The sequence below is a fragment of the Convolutriloba macropyga genome, chromosome 4 (genome assembly GCF_964194025.1).
Source record: "Convolutriloba macropyga chromosome 4, txConMacr16.3, whole genome shotgun sequence".
In the NCBI taxonomy this organism is placed as follows: domain Eukaryota; kingdom Metazoa; phylum Xenacoelomorpha; order Acoela; family Convolutidae; genus Convolutriloba; species Convolutriloba macropyga.
In genome coordinates this window covers 74276674-74295212 of record NC_134471.1, presented here as the reverse complement: position 1 = coordinate 74295212, position 18539 = coordinate 74276674, and the positions used below count along the sequence as shown (strand labels likewise).

Sequence of the window (18539 nt, the reverse complement as noted above, 5' to 3'; positions counted from 1 at the left end):
GTTTGGTAGTTGGCTGCTAACAGGCAATAGATGGGTTTGATGTCAGCCCAGGTTGGCCCAGACCGAAATGGCCTCTGGTCAGACCGTCCCAGGCAAAAGTGACCTCTGATCAGACCGACCTAGACTTATATGTCCTCTGATCAGACTATCGTGCGCTCCGAATCCGACTACAATTTTTTTTCTAGAAAAATAACACCTGCAGAATCTCCTGAAGTGTACTTTAAATTGCGTCATCTGTCAAAAGTTTGAATCCACGATTTGATCAGAACTTCTGTTTTAAGTTTTCCTCCGAATCTTTTTCTAGCAACCTGTGCTGAACACTACTGGCTTTTCCATTCATAGAGACATAATTTGGTACGTTAGTTGAATACTCTGGCGTGTTCTGACGCTCTAACGCAATATGCTAATTTACCAAGTTTCACATGACGGAGTTCAGGCTTTTTGAAAAAAGCTAAAAAGTTTCTTTGTTCCTTGGCCACGGTTTCAAGCAAAAATTAAATTTGAATCGAATCATAGAGAATGAAACTAGAGACGTTTATAGAGACGTTAATGATTACCATTATCACAGCTCTACTGTCGCAAAATTTTTAAATAAAAATCTATGTCGATAACTAGTTGTTGTAGTAAAAAAAAGCTTCGTTTGACCATTACTATAATAGACATCTTTCTGATACGTAAATTGATGTGGAACCGAGATACTGGGATGATCTGGCTGCCTGGTGAGCTGCGGAAATCGGACCCTGTTGACAGGCATTCGTGCTTCCAGGGCAATGGAGAATTTTCTGGTAAGTTTTTGGTAATAAGCTGATGTTTACAGTAGTTAGCCTCATTAGACTTTAGCTGGCTTCTTATGTGCAGAAATTGGACCAAGTAGCAAGAATTTCCTGGCAAATTTTCTGGTGGCAGTACACTGGAGGCTGCGGGGTTGAATTCAGTTTTCCAGAGTGGTGGCCTCTGACAAGCAGAAGTTGGCTCTATTGCTACAAGAAAACTGCAAACAGAAAACTGAAAAATTGTGGGTTTCTCTTCTAGCAACTCATATTGTTCAGACATTGCGGACTGTCTTCTGAAAAGCAACAGTTGGGTTGCTACAGCTATATAATTTCGTGGCATAATAATCGAGGCAGCTGGCTTGAGCTGCTCTATTGTTCTGTTTCCAATTGGGCAGAATATGATTGTTCAAATAGGTCGAGATGTCAGCGCCGTTTCAGCGCATTTTTTTGTAAAAAGTGCGCTGAATGCGCTGAAATTATGCAAGAAAAGCGCCTGCAAAACGGCTGCAAAACGGTTCTGCTCGCAAAAAACTTAACGCGTCTGAAAACTATCTTTGAATGAACCGTTGCTTACTCCAGTTGACTGAACGTCCAGAACGTCATCATCTTTTAACGTCCTGTTCATTTTGGTTGTCGTGGACGTTGTGTACAATCTTTCACCGGACATCACTTGACGTAACAACGTCGACGTAATTTTTGACGTCACACTTTAACTATTAAACAAAGCGCAACAAGTTCATCAAAGCGATCAATTTCAGGTACTCGAGAACAATGGAAAAGCTACTGATAGTTGCAATTTTTTCTGGCCGTCAATAGTTAATGAGCAACAAAAAATCTCAGCTTTTTCACTTTTTCAGTATGCTCGAAACTTAATAAGAGATTGGAAGAGTATCCTAATGTGAGAACGAGAGACCTAGATGAAAAACCATTTATGTTCAAATCATGGCTAAAAAAGTTGTATCCTTGTTTGGTGATGGGTAATCACCAAATCCCGCTTAATTGATATTTATTCCGGTGTTGAACTCAAATCTTACCGTTTTTATTTGATGCCTCATGTTGAACCCATTTTCTTTACGTTGAAACGCCTCTGTGGACCTCATCTTGTTGCTTCAAAATTTTGTTTTTGCAAAACTGATTTGTAATAGTATTGGCTTTTCCGTCATGTTTTTTGCTGGTTTTTAAACATGCCATATTCTTTTGACAGAATTAGAGGGACAGGAAGGAATACGGAACAGTTGACCATTCAATTCAATTTTGCTTGATTATGTTGGCAACTATATGTAGTATATCAGCTTACATAACTAGTGTAAATTGCCCGGCGAAAACTGATCTGGATATGGAAAATAAGCTCGAAGTTTTACTCACTTTCAGCAATCGCTATCTTTGGGTGTCTCCTCCTTTCTGATACTCCTCCTTTCGACAGAGTTTTCAACGAGGAAAAATGTTTGAAAATGTGTTTGTTAGCTTATTTCAAGCTATTTATTCAAAAAGTCTGCAGGCACTGAAGTTTTATAGCAAATTGTTTAGTATTTTGTTATGCATAAAATACTTATTTAAAGCAATAACTGGTAATCTACACAAATTTTAAGAGGTAATTTGCACAAATAAAAAAAATTTAGAAATCCGCCATGAAGAACAGCTTCTTCACCAGCTTCAACAGAAAAGTTAAGCTCTGTCTCTACAGTTTTATGTTGGTACAAATTATTGGGTTTTGCTTATTGGGTTTTGCAAAGTTTGTTTTCTTTCTGAGATCATTAACATAAGTTAAGTTTCTAAGTTCTATCCATTTTGTAAGTTTTTTTCTGCGATCCAATAACCAATTAACCATTTTTTTTTAAAAAAAAAGGATTGGTGTAGATTTTATTTAAAAAATTGATAAGCCAAAGCAATAGAATGGTCCCAAGACAGAAAAATGCTTAAATGAGCAACAAGAAAACTCAATAACCAGGTCTTTTTTAACACGACGTTCTAAAGTTAAAAAAGTAAGGGTTACAGCTACATATTAGGGTCTTATGAGGTACTCACTGGTTAAACTGTGTTGTTTTCACTTTCCTGAACACTCTCTGATTCAGTTGCTTCAACCTCTGAAAATAACTTACTCGAATTTCTTGTATCATGATGTTCTTCTGTTACTTCGTCTGAGTCAAGGTATAGAAAATTGTCTTCAGTATTATTGGTTTCTTTTTGAAAACCTGGTAGATTATTTTCCTTCAACCTAACATTTCTAAAGAAAAAATTTGCCCAGTTTAATTGTTTTGCGAGAAATAAGCGGTTGTGTTATCAGAGTAAGCAATGGACAGACACTTAGTAGCTTTTGGATCAAATTTTGTTTCTTTTTACTGGCATCCAGATTTTTTAATAGGCTACACAATCAAAGAGACTTAGATGGTCGCTTTTTGGTTTTCTACCAAAATCATTTTGAATGCTGACTTAGTGTTTTTGTCGACTATGTTATTAGCATAACTTGCTGTATCTACAGCTCAAACTGAATAATTTTTTGCCAATTTTCAATTTTTGACTGGCCACCTGACAGATCCCCCCAACGTCACCTAACTTTAAAAAGTATGCTGTCTTCGATCGTCTATCATTGACGTCTTTACTCTAGTCTTCACCTGTTTCGCCAAAAAGGGTGATGTTGCTGGCTGATGCGAAAAGGAGTCTGATAGAATTAATATTTTTAGGTGTCTCAACAAGCGCTTGCCAATATTGAAATGCTCAACAGTTGGGTCATCAACGAAGCATTATGAGACATTTGTGATCAATCCAAATGATATCTGGTCTAGATTGATTAGCTAGATAAAGTAATGAACCTACAAGACTTCTAACCTCATAAGAATCTACTTTTGCTGAATCCTCTTGAGGTTTAAGGTTACTTTCTGCTGGTTTTTGCATAGTTTGCAGTCCTGCATTTTGAATGCGTTTTAAGTATACTCTTGTTGCTCTAAAGTTGTTCCTTTTTCTGTATTTAGATTACGTTTTCAAAAAAACGATTGAAAATATCCAATTTCATCCATTTTAAACTTTAACTTTTGTTAACTCATTGATTTGTGTTTGAATATTTCTGCTCCGAGTAAGTCATCATTCTAGATTAGAACAGAAACTGTTTCTTTTTTTAGTTTGTAGAAAAAGACAGTAATTGTGATTACTTCTTTCAAATCTTTGCTGAATTAGAAAATTTGAAATCTCCTGACACCAATTTTCAGCTGTTTTCTTTAGCCCGTATATTGATTTTTTAAGCTGACAAACTACCTTGTTGCCATAACTGTCCAAGTTCTCAAAAAAACTTTGGTTGCTCTAGACAGACCTCTTTGTTTATTTTAGAACAGACAAAAGCTGCTTTTACGAACATTTGCTATAGAGAGAAGTTTTTGATAGCTGATAAATCTAGTTAGATTTCAGAGGACTCGATTTTGATGGTGGGAGCAAAACTATCTGAATATCTATTTCACTGCGTTTGTCTAAAACCTTTGCCACATAACGAGCTTGAAATTTATTGATATATACGTTTGAGGCGTGTTTAAATTTTTACGTCCATTAGGCAGGAATAGTTTTTTGTCCTTTCCTTTCTGTTTCATTTTCTATCTCTGTTTTAATTTCTTCAAACCATTTATCTATTAGTTTTTTTTGCTTAAACTTTTTTTTTAGTTTTGCTTTAACTTTTGGACTTTATCTTTCATTTTTAATATCTTGTTCATTTCTAGTTTCCGTACAGTTTTATTCTCCTTGACACTCCTATGTTACAATTTTTTCAACTTCTGAACTTAACTCACTTGAATTGTTTGTATCCTGAAGTTCTTCTCTTACTTCGTCTAAGTCAAGGTGTTGAATAATGTCTTCTATTACTTCGGTGTCATCAATTTTGAAAGCCTATTAGATTGTTTTCCTTGAACCTAACGTCTCCAGAAGTAAAAATTTGCCTCGTGTTCATGTTTTGCACCAAATAAGCTGTGTGTTTTGGTGGAAGTAACCAATGGACGACATTTTGTAGCATTTGGATCAAACTTTGACTTTTTTTAACTAGTTTCACGATTTTTGAATAGGCTAAACAAGCAATTTTGTGAGGGCCGGTTGAGTATTTTTGTCTTTGACAATTTAATTGCTAGCATAACATGTTATATCTAGAGCTCAAGACAGTTAGCTTTTTTGCCAGTTTTCAATCTGTCAGAAGGCATAATGCAGTAGGGAGTTTCAGGAACAGTAAACTCATGAGCTGTTTTTTTTGCTTGTGCAAAAAGTGAAAGGTTTTATATTTGTATTATGTCCCATTATCGGTCAGCAAAATATTTGGTTGGCCATATTGTGCAACAATCTCTGTGAAAACTTGCACTGATTGAGTTATGTATTTCATAAATTTAACTACTGCGTAGCCAATGAGATCATCCATGAAACTAATTGCATTTCTACTGCTGCGTATGCTTTATGAACTCAATGGTCCAATAAAAATCAGAGTAAAATCTTCCGAGGTTTTGAGTTGCTTTGTTATTCCTCTTTTTTGAAAACGTTGTTCTTGTAATTTTTCCCAGAGAAAAAATTTCTTAGAAAGCTGAAGCGTGGGAAGCTTCATCTGTTGCATTTGCTACATCTCACGTTCCAATGTCCAATTCTTTTGTGCCACAGTTTTTCTTGACGTGTGCACCACTTAAATTCGTAAAGTACAAATTTTTTTTTTGTGGTAAGAACAACAAGTTTCCTGTTTTTATCAATCTGAAGTTTTCTAAGTTTCTCAGCTTTAGTACTGACTCAGCTTTTGGGTGAAACAATTCATGTTGTTTTTTAACTAAACTTGAATCTAAATTTAGGTTTGTTTTGTACTCTGGTACTTGAACAACTTTTTCAAAAGTCAATTTGTGTAGCACAACTTTTTTGTCTTGTGCTTCTACATTTACATCTCTTATTCTTTCAATTTTTGTTTTCCTTCCAACCAGATTAATAACTGTGGATTCTAATTTTTTACATTTTAATCCAGGCTTTATCTATAATCAGTTGATCATCTTTGCCTGCATCTACTAATAAAACAGTTTTTGAAACTTCAAATGAGTTTTCAGCGCTGAAACTATGTGCGAAGCCTTATGAGGATTTTTTGTTAAGCTTTACATGCGGTTTCTAGATGGTTTTTAGCCGCGTATTTACTAAAATCAGCGTTTTTTTGTAACAACTAGCTTCTAAATGTCGAAGTTGTTTACATACAAAACACAATATAAAGCTCTTGGAAACTTAGGCTAGGATGTGATTCAAATGAAAATTGTACACCAATTGGATGCTACGCATTCATTGCTCACATGGCCACGTGCTGATCCGCTTTCACACTATTTCCCTACTTCTGCTCTTCTCGAATTAAGTGAGACGCTTTCGCTGTTCCACAAAGATCTTTGCGGGGTTGAGGCTCTACGGTACAACAAAATGCTCGTTTTGTTGTGCAAGTCCTTTTGATAATTTTGCACTCATCAACCTCTCAGAATCCTCCTCATCAGCATGATGCAAGCGGTTAACCAGATCTTTCGCTCTGATGAAGTACTGGTGAAAGGCTTTGTCATCTTAGAGTTGCAGTCTGGCCACCTGCTTCATCAGACTTATGATTGTGGTTGTCTCCTCACCTCTGAACCGTTGCTGGAGAAGTTGCCAGGCTTTCTGTCCATCACCGAGACGCTTGCTGTTTACAGTCATGCCATATGACCTTGAGGCTGCGGCGTCTAGTGTCAACGCCAGTTAGCAACAAATCTGGTATTACGGCTCTCATTCTCTTGTACAGTTGTAGCTCTAACTTGAGTCTGTGCCTGCGCTTGCGCATCAATTGCATCTTCACTCAGTTGTGCTGGCCTGTCAGGTATTTCAACTGTGTTTGTGAGCGTTTTGAGGAGGCCCATAGTTTGTGCGGAGGCCGAGAAACCAAAACTCCTTGTTGCGTCGTCCTCTTCTAGCCCGCTGAATGACATCTACTTCACTGTTGTTTGATGCTTCCATTATAACGCTTAAACTTGCCTGATGAGACAAATCTGATGAGACAGGATGATTTTTAGCCAAGGTAGAGATCGCAGTTGTTTGCGCTCAAACGATATTCGAGAGAATAAGATGAATTATTTTGATGTAATTCAACTAGAAAAAAAAATGAAGATTTTTTACAAAAAATGGTCATATTTATAATCTCAAAATAAAATAATTTTTAAACTTCATATTGGTTAAAAACTAACAAATCTAAAATCAGGCATATTTAGGACGTATGAGTGGGCGTCCTTTAATAATTACCTGAAAAAAATTACTTCACTGGAGTCCATTAGCCAAGTTCCATTTACGACTCAATATAAGTTACTGAATAGCATTTTTTGACAAACATACATCTCAAAACGGATTTAGTTTTTTTTTCAAAATTCTTGGCTCCAGTTGTTGTTATAAATCTGGTAGATTTGTTTTCTTTCTGAGTTTATTGAAATTAGTTATATTTCTATTTTCTGATATACTTTTTAATTTTTTCTCTGTGATCCTATTAACAAAGAAAGATTGGTGTATTATTTATCAAAAAGTTGATGAGCCATTGCAATAGAATGGCGCCAAAACCAAAAACTCCTTACATGAGCGACATCAAAACTCAAGAACAAGGTCCTTTTTAAAAAGAAGTTCTGAATTCAAAAAAGTAAGGGTTACACCTACCGATTAGGTACTTAAGTGGTTATTGAACCATGACAAAACAATTTTCAATGATTTCGGAAAAATGAAAGAGAAACATGAAAACAGAAGACCAGTTGCCGTAACTGAACAAAATATTGCTCGATAACACACTATTTATTTGGTGATTGAAAAACTCCACTTCATAAAACTGGCTAGCTGTTTTAATTTTTCACTGATTCGTTGTTACCAAAAATCGGTAAACAGATTACGAACCAAATTGACTTAATTAGTGGTCAAATTAAGTCGCTATTTCTATTTGAATCCAATGCTCTAATGCAAATGAAACTGCAGTCCAGTTTCTTCTGATCACAGAACAAGTAGTGTCAACGCTATCAACGCAAAAACAAAATTTTAGGCAAACTCCAATGCAAGAGTTTTACAATGCCTCTACGAAATCCCAGTGGTCACCAAATTGAACAAAAATTCAGCATTGGCCCAATTGTTTTTAAAAAAGAAACGAAGTCAAAGTCACACATGTAGAAAAATCACAGTTTTTAACCAGTAAGCAAAACAAATTAATTACGCTAATACCATTTTTGATACCGGATCTTTTCCGCTAGTGCCCCCAGCTTAGTGGGCGCATATTTTTTGCAACCACAGACGCATATTAAATATTTTTACAGAAAGATTGAATATGTAATGGCGCGTGCTCTGTAACTGGGGGTTGCACAAACGGAAAAGATCCATGATACCACTGGGACGAAGTAGCGAAGAAAACAACAAGAGATGTCAGAACTCTAGAAATCAGTCAAATGAAACTAAAACAGGCGTTGGTGAAAATCAATGACTGTAGTTCAAATGTATATTGAGCACCATAGACTAGATATCATTAGAAGGCATAGAGTACCAGTGTTTTATGTGACACGGGAAAAAAAGAAGCCCAGAAAAAAACCAAAACAACAAATCAAAAATTCATTCTATATTTTTGAAAGACGAAATCAAAACTATTAGTTCAGTGTACTACATATTGATAAAAACAATATTAGAGACATTATTGTAAAGGCTATGAATGTTTTATCACTGACTTCAAAATCTATAGATTTTGAAGTCAGTGATAAAACATTCATAGCCTTTAAAATAATGTCTCTATTATTGTTTTTATCAATATGTAGTACACTGAACTAAGAGTTTTGGTCTTTCAAAAATATCGTTTTGGTTTCGTCTTCTAATGAAAAGGACAACATCTTTTCAAAACCAAAACTTTTCCGAGTCAATGAAACCTTTGGCTCGATACCATGAAGCTAGAAATTACGCATCAGAATGTACACAGGATACTTAATAAGAAACTTAGTGACAAGGCAACAAAAAACGAAAAAAAATCAGACTGAAAAAAATATTTTATTTTTTCAAATATTGTCCAACTCATAGAAAACTTGCGAATTAGAGCAACCAGCGAATTGCATCACTACACCTATGCATTTTTAGTACACTCTTGATGACTGATGGAAAACAAAAGGACATTGAAAGCAGACGTCGAATTGACGCATGTGATAAAATCGAAATTGACTACTATGAAAAAATGTTGAGAATATCAGTTGACAACAGTAATCTCTACTGTGTCAGACGGGCTATTAGTACAACTCATTGTCGACATCGAATTGACGTCAAAAATTTTCAAAGCATTTGAAAATCTTGTACAAAATAACAAAACAGAACAGGACAAGTCCTGATTTACCCTTTGAAAACTTTTCATCCTGGGTCGAGGTTTTGTCGATAAAATAATGTAAGATTTGAACACACAAACGCAGAAACTTAATTTCACTTGCCTATCAATTAGCTGTGAAAAGTCATTTGCAAAGAAAAAAAGAAAAAAAATGATCAAAAAAATTATGCAGTAAAAGACATTAGTCAAATTTCCGCTCCTAACTGAATTTCAAATGGAAACTTTTAATTTATTCAAATACCATTTTATAACTCCATTATATGAGCGATTAAAAGATTTTTACGCCAAAAACTTGATTCTCCTATTCATTATCCATAGTTCAGGTAATTTTATTTGTAGTGGTGCGCCGTCTTCCTTCAAAGGTTTGTTTATACTTTATAATTGTTTTTGAAGTCAAATTCGTGTTATCACACCGAAAAAGGAAGTGGAGCAAAAAATGAACTAGTATGAGCCGTACATCTTCTTCACTTTGATTTCGAAGTAAAATTAGAAGGCCTTGCTTAAACAACTATTTGCATTCCGGATGGTCTTTTTGTTCACGTTTAGCTAACCGAGTCGTGTTTTCACTTTTTTTGCAAAATCACATTGCTTGCCAGGTCTACCTTTTGTATGGTCAAAAATCAAAATGTGTGATCTTTTCCTCAGAAAAAAAGCTCAGTAAAATTCCAGAAAAGCTTTGAAATACATTTTCTTTTAAACACTATTTGTAAAAATTACGCTTTTAAATAAATTGAAAAGTTTTCACACCTCAAAAAAAATTGGTTTTCTGCCCTACTTCGTGTTTCAGAGTGATCAAACGCACCAAAAAGAGAAGTCCCCAATTTTTTCATTATTTGAGTCGTAGAATTAGCGCTTTAGTGCATTTCAAATTCTTCGACCTGTTAAGTCTCTGGCGGGTAGCATGTTAGAATATCGATCAAACTATAGTCTTGAACTTAGTGAGAATTAGAAAGAAAATTTAAATTACCAGATTACAAAGACAAGAGCAAATTTGAATCTAGTCACAAGTTTAGATAAATGAATGGTCAATTAATGGTGCTTAGAATCAGTATTCGGTTCAAATTGGTGAATCCAGACAACTATTAATAGAGTGAGATTATTTGATGTAAAATCTTCCCAACATGTATTGATTGATTATGATACCACCGGAAATGTGAACGAAACTTTAGAAAATGTAAATGCATACCATCTATGGTACCCCTTGCGACTGATTTCTGGGACATTTGCAGAAAACCATATTGGGTAACCTTTGCGACCCCCGCTGTAAATCATGGTGCTAAGATTAGTTTTGTATCTGGACATTCTGGCAATGATAATGGGTATATACAGCTGATTTTTGAGCCTCTTTTCATCCCCAAAACCAAATCATCATCTTGATCTAATAGTCAGATCTCTCCTGTAAATCTCCAAATTCTACTGTAAAATATCATTTTTATTGTTCTCTCATTTTGAGAAATTAATTTGTCTAATTAGTTAAAATCGCCCTTTATTCCGCCTGCGAAAACCCATAACCCACCATAGCATAATCACTAATTTCATTCAATTTGACCACTTCAAGCTTAAATACGATAAATTCAAATTCTTCGCCTGATTGGTTTCAAGGAGAAAATAAGATTAGTTTTCAAAAAAGGATAAAAAATAACTGCTGTGTTCTAAAATTTCTTCTGCGGAGGTTTATTGATAAATTATCAGAGGCGCGTGAACAAAGTCGCTGTTTGTTATTCACTTCCGACAAAGCTGAATCCCTCAATCTGCGAAAAAACTAGACCATCTTTTTTCAGCAGCTAATTTTATTCTCTCCTTTCGAAACAAAAAAATCCGCAAATTGAAAAATCTGTTGATTTTTAAACAAATATTGTTAAAGTTGTACAGATGTTATTTGCACGTTGGGTCAGTCAATGAATTTCAAGATAGTGGTTATGCAAGTAGCATACATGTTTTCACTTATATACAAGAAATAGAATAGCTGATGTGATAAGAATTCAGGGATCTATTCTGTCCCCCCCCCCAGCTTAGTGAGTATGAACCTTTTAGGACCCCCAGGCGCGCGTGCCATTTTCTTACATAGTAACGTACTATATAGCAACTTATAATTTGTAACTGGGGCTAATAAAAAGCACTGGACAAACACTGGCGAAACAGAATAGATACGAATTCAGAACTGAACATGACTTTACTGCGATAAACATGTTTTAAAATTAGTTTTGGAAGAATCTGTGGAGATTTGTGACAGTAAACGAATTTATGTCAAATTTACTGGTTTGGTTATATCCGCCACAGTTTTTAATGATGCCTATTTTTGGACGAGCACGATCACTTTTGTCCACGCTCTTAGTCACACTTGTCCGCACGTCAATGTAGTCCACCGTTGTAGCATTTAATAACTATGATAGTGTTATTTCAGTTTCAAAAAGATTAATTTTTATATTGGGTCTCAATGAATTACGAGGAGTCTCAATTCAATTCGAGGAGTAAGGTTTTAAGCTAATCGCATGCTCAAAGTTACGGACAATGGTTGCGCTTAACCGTGAGTTCAATAAGTAAAAACTCACGCTTTTTCCATAAAAGCTTTGCTGAGTAAAAAATTGTTGAGAAGTTATTGTCACTGTCTTTAAGGAACAAAGCCAAATTTACCCAAAAACAGCTCTTTGGACATTTGCCACGTAAATAAATTGAATTACTTATTATGTTTCCATCAATCAGCGCCATAAACTTGTTTCAATAGCGGCAGTGATAATAATTTTAAAACCTAAGTATCTCCTACGTAGTAGTTGATTAAAAATAAATGATTTTTCCTAAGTAAAAAATAGAAGCTTAGTAAAGAAAGTTTGACAAGCTTCAGCTTTGTTCCCAAGCGATTACGCCACAATTAAATTTTTCTCACAAAAAATGTTTTTTTTTTCACTGAAGAGGATATACATGGATGAGAAAGCAACGAGTTTTGGTATAAACGTTTTTCAAAGACACTACAATTATCTGTAAGACCTTTTGGACTTATTTTCTGAATCTTTTAATGATTGAAGATTTTTATTGTATTTTTCAGACTTTGTACTCGAACTAATTAATTAAAACGGGACCAAAAAGTTACCTCTAAAGATTACTGCCAAAAAAGGGCGCAAAATTTGATTTTCTTGGCATCTCAAACAATAACTTTGTAATAAGCGATAAAAGATTTTGCGACTTTATGAGATATATTAGGAGCTATATGGAATTTTAGGAGTCTTGTCACTAATTGCAGTTTCCTATTTATAGTAAGACAGTGGTCATATATGTTTTTATACAAACCGTAGCTCATTCTTTTTTACATGTTCTCGAAAAAGACTGACGTATGACTTCAGGGAAACTAGTCACGTTTTTAGGTCATTTGTTTCTTTCATGTATCAGTTCATAGACTCAATTGTTGAATTATTTCCAAAACGATTTTTTAGATCAATTAAAAAATTTAATCGCAGTATGTACAGTATATTATAAAATGATATTTAAAATAAATTACAATAATATCTATAATGATAATATTATTATTGATTCTTGAACTTCCTGCTATTTGTCGATTTTATTTGTTTTCATATTTTCGTTTCAATTCGTTATTGTGTTTACGATTTTTTGGAACCAGAAAATGTCATTTTTTTTCATTTTCGTCACAATCTTCACCAACGGTTTTTTCTTTATGAAAGTTTTAACTGGACGTAATATTCGTTAGAACCTCGTCAGACGTATTTCAAAAATCTGGATTTTTTCTCTGATGTATCTCTTGACAGTGTTAAAAATGACATAATCAGACTATGGTTAGGGTAGGTTTAAAAAATTTATGTGCACCCAAGTTCTCGCCGGCGTAACCTTTTTCAACGTGAAAAACGCTGGTGTAAAAATTGGTGAGAACTTTCTGTAGCTGTTTCGACGAAAACGCAAATTTACTCAAAAACAGCACTTTGAACGTTTGTCACGTCAAATAATTGAATTACTTATTATGTTTCCATCAATCAGTGCCATAACTTTGTATCAGTAGCGGCATTGACAATAATTTTTGTAACATAAGTATCTGTTATGTAATAGTTGATTGGAAGGTATGTTTTTTCTTAGTAAAGAATAAAAATTTGGTAAAAAATGTAAAAATGTTTGACATGCTTCAGCTTTGTTCCCAGGAGATGGCGCCAGAACTAAATTTTTCTGACAAAACGATTTTTTTCACTGAAGAAAATATTCATTGAAGAGAAAGCAACGAGTTTTGGGTATTAACGTTTTTTAAAGAGACTTCAATTATCTGTGCGACCTTTTGGACTTATTTTCTGAATCAATTAATGGTTGAAGATTTTTATTGTAATCTTTCGGACTTTCTGTGCAAATTATTTAATTAGAAGTGAACCAGAAAGTTACCTCTAAAGATTACTGCTGAAAATTGGGGCGCAAAATTCTTTGCATTTAAAAAATAACTTTTGCTCATAATCGAGAAGAGATTTTATGAGATTAGAAGTTATATTAGCTATATATGAAAAAAATTTAGGAGTCATTGCGCTAATTGCAATTTCCTATTTATAGCCAGACAGTGGTCATTTATGTTTTTATACAAAACACAGCTCATTGTTTTTTTTTATGTTCTCGAAAAAGAATGACGTATGATTTCAAGGAAACTAGTCACATTTTTAGGTGATTTGTTTCTTTCATGTATCAGTTCGTAGACTCGATTGTTGAATTATCGGCAAATTAGTTAACTAAAAATATTTAATCGCAGTATGTACAGTTTATTATAAAATGTTATTTATAATATTTTACAGTAATATTAATAGTGATGTTATGATTGATTTTCGAAGGCCTTGCTGTTTGTCTATTCCTTTGTTTTCAGGATAATTTTTTTTCATTTCGTTATTGTGTTTACAATTTTTTGAACTAGAAGTTTTCTTTTTTTTCAATTGCGTTACAATCTTTACCAATCGTTTTTCTTTATGAAAGTTTTAACTGGGCCTCATTTCCAGATTTTTGTTAGAAGCTGGTCAGATGTATTTTAGATATCTGGATTTTTTCTCTGATGTTTCTCTTGACAGTGTTAAAAGTGACATGATCAGACTGTGGCTAGGGTAGCTTTAAATTATGTGCAACTATGTTCCCGCTGGCGTAGCCAATATTATTAGAGAATTGAGATATAACAACCTAATACAAATTGTGCATAAGATAAGCTCGACATAGTTTAATATTCAAGCGTACAAACACTCGGGCAACCGTTATTCAACATAAATTACAAATAATGCAATTTTACACTGGCCAATATTTTTTCAGGCAAAGCAATTTTTTAGAATGAAATGCTTTCTTGACAGGGTAAAAGATGATTTGAATATGATCACAGTCAAAATACAGGATTGAAATATGATACAGAACTGATTTACTATGATACCTTACTCTGGGTAACAATCTGTAAGATTATCTGAAGTAGTGATACCCAATGCGAGCGAATTTAGATCGGTGAGACACTTAAAGGAGAAATTGAAAATCGTATTGAAAACAACTTTCAGAAGGCAAACATTTAGTGTACAGCAATTAAGAGGTTCAAATAATATTTTAAGTAGTATGATTGCCAAAATTCACAGATGACCTGTCATGACGAGTTGATGAGTTGCTACTAACAATAAACTATTCCGTACTGTTGTATATGATCGCATCGTCTTTCCCTAATTAGCATGATCATCGTCTATAATATATATTTTTACACCTTTATAATGGTGTATATATAATTAATAATGACCTCTAGTACCAAATTCTTGCAACGGTATAAAATTTAGGAGTGCGACCAAAAAGCGCATTATTTTGTCAGGCATTATTTTGAAACGCGACTTTTTTCACGGGGCTTGTTGATTTCAAGGGCTTGGTAGGAGTGGATAACGAAGAAAATTGAATTGACCATTCAAGATCTTGATATCAGAAAACGGTAGGTACAATAGGTACCAATTTAGCAGTCGAGATTACAGGCATGTTTTATCATAATTAGGGAATAGCTTATAATCCCATGTTTGGTTGTGTTAGTTTCGGTGCTAGGAAAATTGGCCGACAGGGCGTTTAGCCAATCACAACTTTAGAATAAGTTTTATTGCTCATTTTACTTAAATTGTCGGTTAAATTTCTCATTTTTTTATTGTCGCCTAAACGCCCTGTCGGCCAATACAGCGGCCACCGTTAGTTCCATATCATGTCCCCTGTGCCGCTGAGGCATGGCCACTTGGTTATTTTACTAATTAAATAGTACCAATCCAATATATGAAAGATTAAAAAGGAGTGAAGTGATAAATGGGTGAAATAATCGAGGTGAAATGATTGAGGGGTTAAATAAATAGGGGTGAATAAATAGGGGTGAAAAAGCGGGACACTTGTATCTAAGCAAGTTCTCTAAATTTACTTCAAGAAATTAGTTTATTTAAGCGAATCGTATCAAGACATGTCAAGATTTGTCCTGAAAACTTAGATTGAAAGGGGTGGGGTTGGGGTTGGGGTCGGGGGGTTTAGTTCAAAGAGGGTAGAGGGGGTGGAGTGGGTGGAGGGGTGGATGGGGTAGAGCGGGCGGAGGGGTGGATGGGGTGGAGGGGGTGGAGGGGTGGATGGGGTAGAGCGGGTGGAGGGGTGGATGGGGTGGAGTGGGTGGAAATATCACCTTACCACACACTCAGCTATGGCTCTGTTGATTCCATGTGGCAGTTCAGTTATTGTGTTTCCATACACAGCCAGTGTCCTCTGTTCGCTAACACTGCTCTTTTCCATCTTCTCCTCCAAAGCTGTCAACTTTTCCCGCAGTTCTTTGATCTCCGCTTCCCTCTCCTTCAATTCTCCACTGATTTCGAACAGGATTCTCTGCGTTGCGGGGTCGGCAATGTTCTCAATGTTGTTAATGTTAAGAGTATCCGACATTTTTTAACAAAAATTTTAACAATAATATCCAAAAAAGTTTAGTTTGTTTTTCAATTAAAAGCTGACTTTCAGTACCGACGAACAAGCTTGCGCAAAATGGACTTAATAAGGACTGAAAACAGAAAAAATGTTACAAAAATTGGTGAATTTATATTGTTTGTACTGTCTCCTTCCTGAAATTTTTTGTAGTCGCCAGATTAAAACTAATATTGAGCAGTCTTGAATCAAAAATAAACTTTAAAAATGCAAAATTTTACTAGGTTAGAAAATACGAGCTTTAAAAAAACACTAATGCGAACAAACGAGGAATTATTACGGATTATTTGTTTATAAATTTCTGACAATTATGCCTGTTGAATGCAATAACAGTGTTGATAACAAATAATTATTCCGGCAAAAATTTAATTGTCAGTATGTTAACTGTTTTTGAGTAACGAAAAAAACACCTATATACAATATAGATTACTTTAAATTGCCTCGAGAAGTTATTCAGCTTCACAAAAACGAAACAAGTTAACATTTTCTACTTTCATACATTTTTTGATTGATTTCTGCGCTTAATTATCAGTTAAAACACACCACAACGTGCGAACATCATAATGAGCATTTATTACGAAAGGAAATATATGGTTATAAAAGTTGTTGTTAATATAATACGAATGAATTAGTCGAAATTAAAAATTTCCACTATAAAATTTCAGTTACTTTTCGTTTATCATCGAAACATTTGCCCATATTTTTGTGTCATTTTCAAAATAAAAGGGTGTGTGTATTTCAGAATTTTAAAGGGGCTTAAATGAAACAAAATGTTATTTCTCTTTTGATAAAGATCATCTAATTAAAAGGAACATTCAGAAATTTAAACCCCTAAAGGCGAATAATTTTCTTCTGTAGAGATGATAATGAATTAACAATAAAACATCGCCAATTTTTTAAACGTCTAAAACTAAGTGAATTGAGAAAAATGTCATAGACTTAAATAAACCCCATATAAATTAGCTCACAAAATTATAGGAATCGGTATTTTACGAATTTTTTAGGTACATTTATTCCCAAACAAAAAAACAGACACTAGTAGTATTATAAAATGCACGTATTGTCACGGGGGGAACGTCCCCCAGTGACGAATCGTGCAAAACTTTTTGTCACGGTTGGGCATGCCCCCTCCCCCGTGACGAATCGTGCGGTACATTTTTGAGGTAGAAAAATTTTGTCTCTCAATTTTGCCGGAGGGACAAAAACTTGTTCTCGATTTGTGCCAGGGACAAAAAACTGTAAAATTTTCTCAAATTTGTGGGGGACAAAAACTTGTGTAAAATTTTTGTCAATTTTGTGCGGTGAGAAAAACTTGTGAAATTTTAGCCAAATTTGTTTGGTGGGCAAAACATATGACAATTCAAGCTATTTTGTGCGGGGGATATAAACTTGTTAAAATTTCACAGTTTTGTGGAATTATTGAAAAACTTTATTGAAAGACTATTTATGGGTTTTTAAAAGACATATAACAGACTTACCTTTTCTATATTTCAATCTCTTGATAAGTTTTAGGTAATATATCGACAGTAAAACGAAATCTAGTCAAATTTTGGTTGTTTTTATCCAACATCTGGTTTAATTTTGATAGTTTTATTGACAATATTTTATCCCAGATTAGTGAGTGTGGGCAGATTAGAAAACCAATAAAACTTAAGTGCCAGAGCTCCAGATTGAGAATTGTTGTGTCTGGTATGAAATTTGCAGCGTCAGAGGTGAAAAGAATGCAACTTTGCAAAGAATAAGGAAGAAATATACGTATGAAATGGACAAAATAAATGCTCAAAACAATATGAAATGTTCCAAAAAAATTTTGAGAAACTGTTTGAAAGTGTGCGGTAAAGCAATTCATTAACCACGTTTAAAAGACGGGAGAGTTGCAAATCGAGGAAAAAATTGTTTATTTTTAGAGTAATAGTTGTTATTTTTGGACAATTTTATGCAAAACACCTCCACAAAAAGCAGTTCCATTATGCACAAATTGTTTTGCATTGTGAACATCAACAAGTGTTGGCTGATAAACTGTGTAACACAAGGTCTTTGAGTGATATTGCAAATGTGATCACGTAATATTGTGTAAAACTTGGGGAAAATGATAAAAAATGGCAAAAGTTTAACGGGAAAAATTGATGTCTGACTGAATCTTACTGCGGCAAATTGATGGAATGAGCAGATTTTTCCCTTATATACTAAAAAAATAATTTCTCTTAATTTTCTGAAGGAAACTCTATTTTTTTCTTTACTTTAATTAACAGTTTTCTTGTTCTGTTTTTGATCACCTATTAGTTTCATGGCAATAAAAATAAATAAAGCTGTATGTTTATATGCAATAGATATTTTAAAGGTTATAGTTTTTCACAATGTTTCTACTATTAATTGTTATATTAATTGTTGTACTGCTGAAGCCTATCTTTGGTCACTTGTGTAACATTTGATTCTCACTTAATCAAAGTGGGCATTTCCGGTTCAATTGCAACTTTTTTAAGTATGATTTTGAAGTTTACTCCAGAATTTGGAAT

General features: G+C 34.2%; 1 protein-coding gene across 1 annotated transcript in view; it reads right to left on the bottom strand.

Annotated features, from left to right (window-relative positions):
- LOC142338170 (uncharacterized) overlaps positions 1 to 16410 on the bottom strand; it is a 55359-nt gene extending 38949 nt beyond the window's left edge. Inside the window, exon 1 of the mRNA XM_075387806.1 lies at positions 15739 to 16410. Within this exon, the coding sequence (XP_075243921.1) occupies positions 15739 to 15987 (249 nt within the window). The 5' untranslated portion in view covers positions 15988 to 16410. The remainder of the gene's footprint in view (positions 1 to 15738) is intronic.
- Positions 16411 to 18539: the final 2129 nt, after the last annotated feature.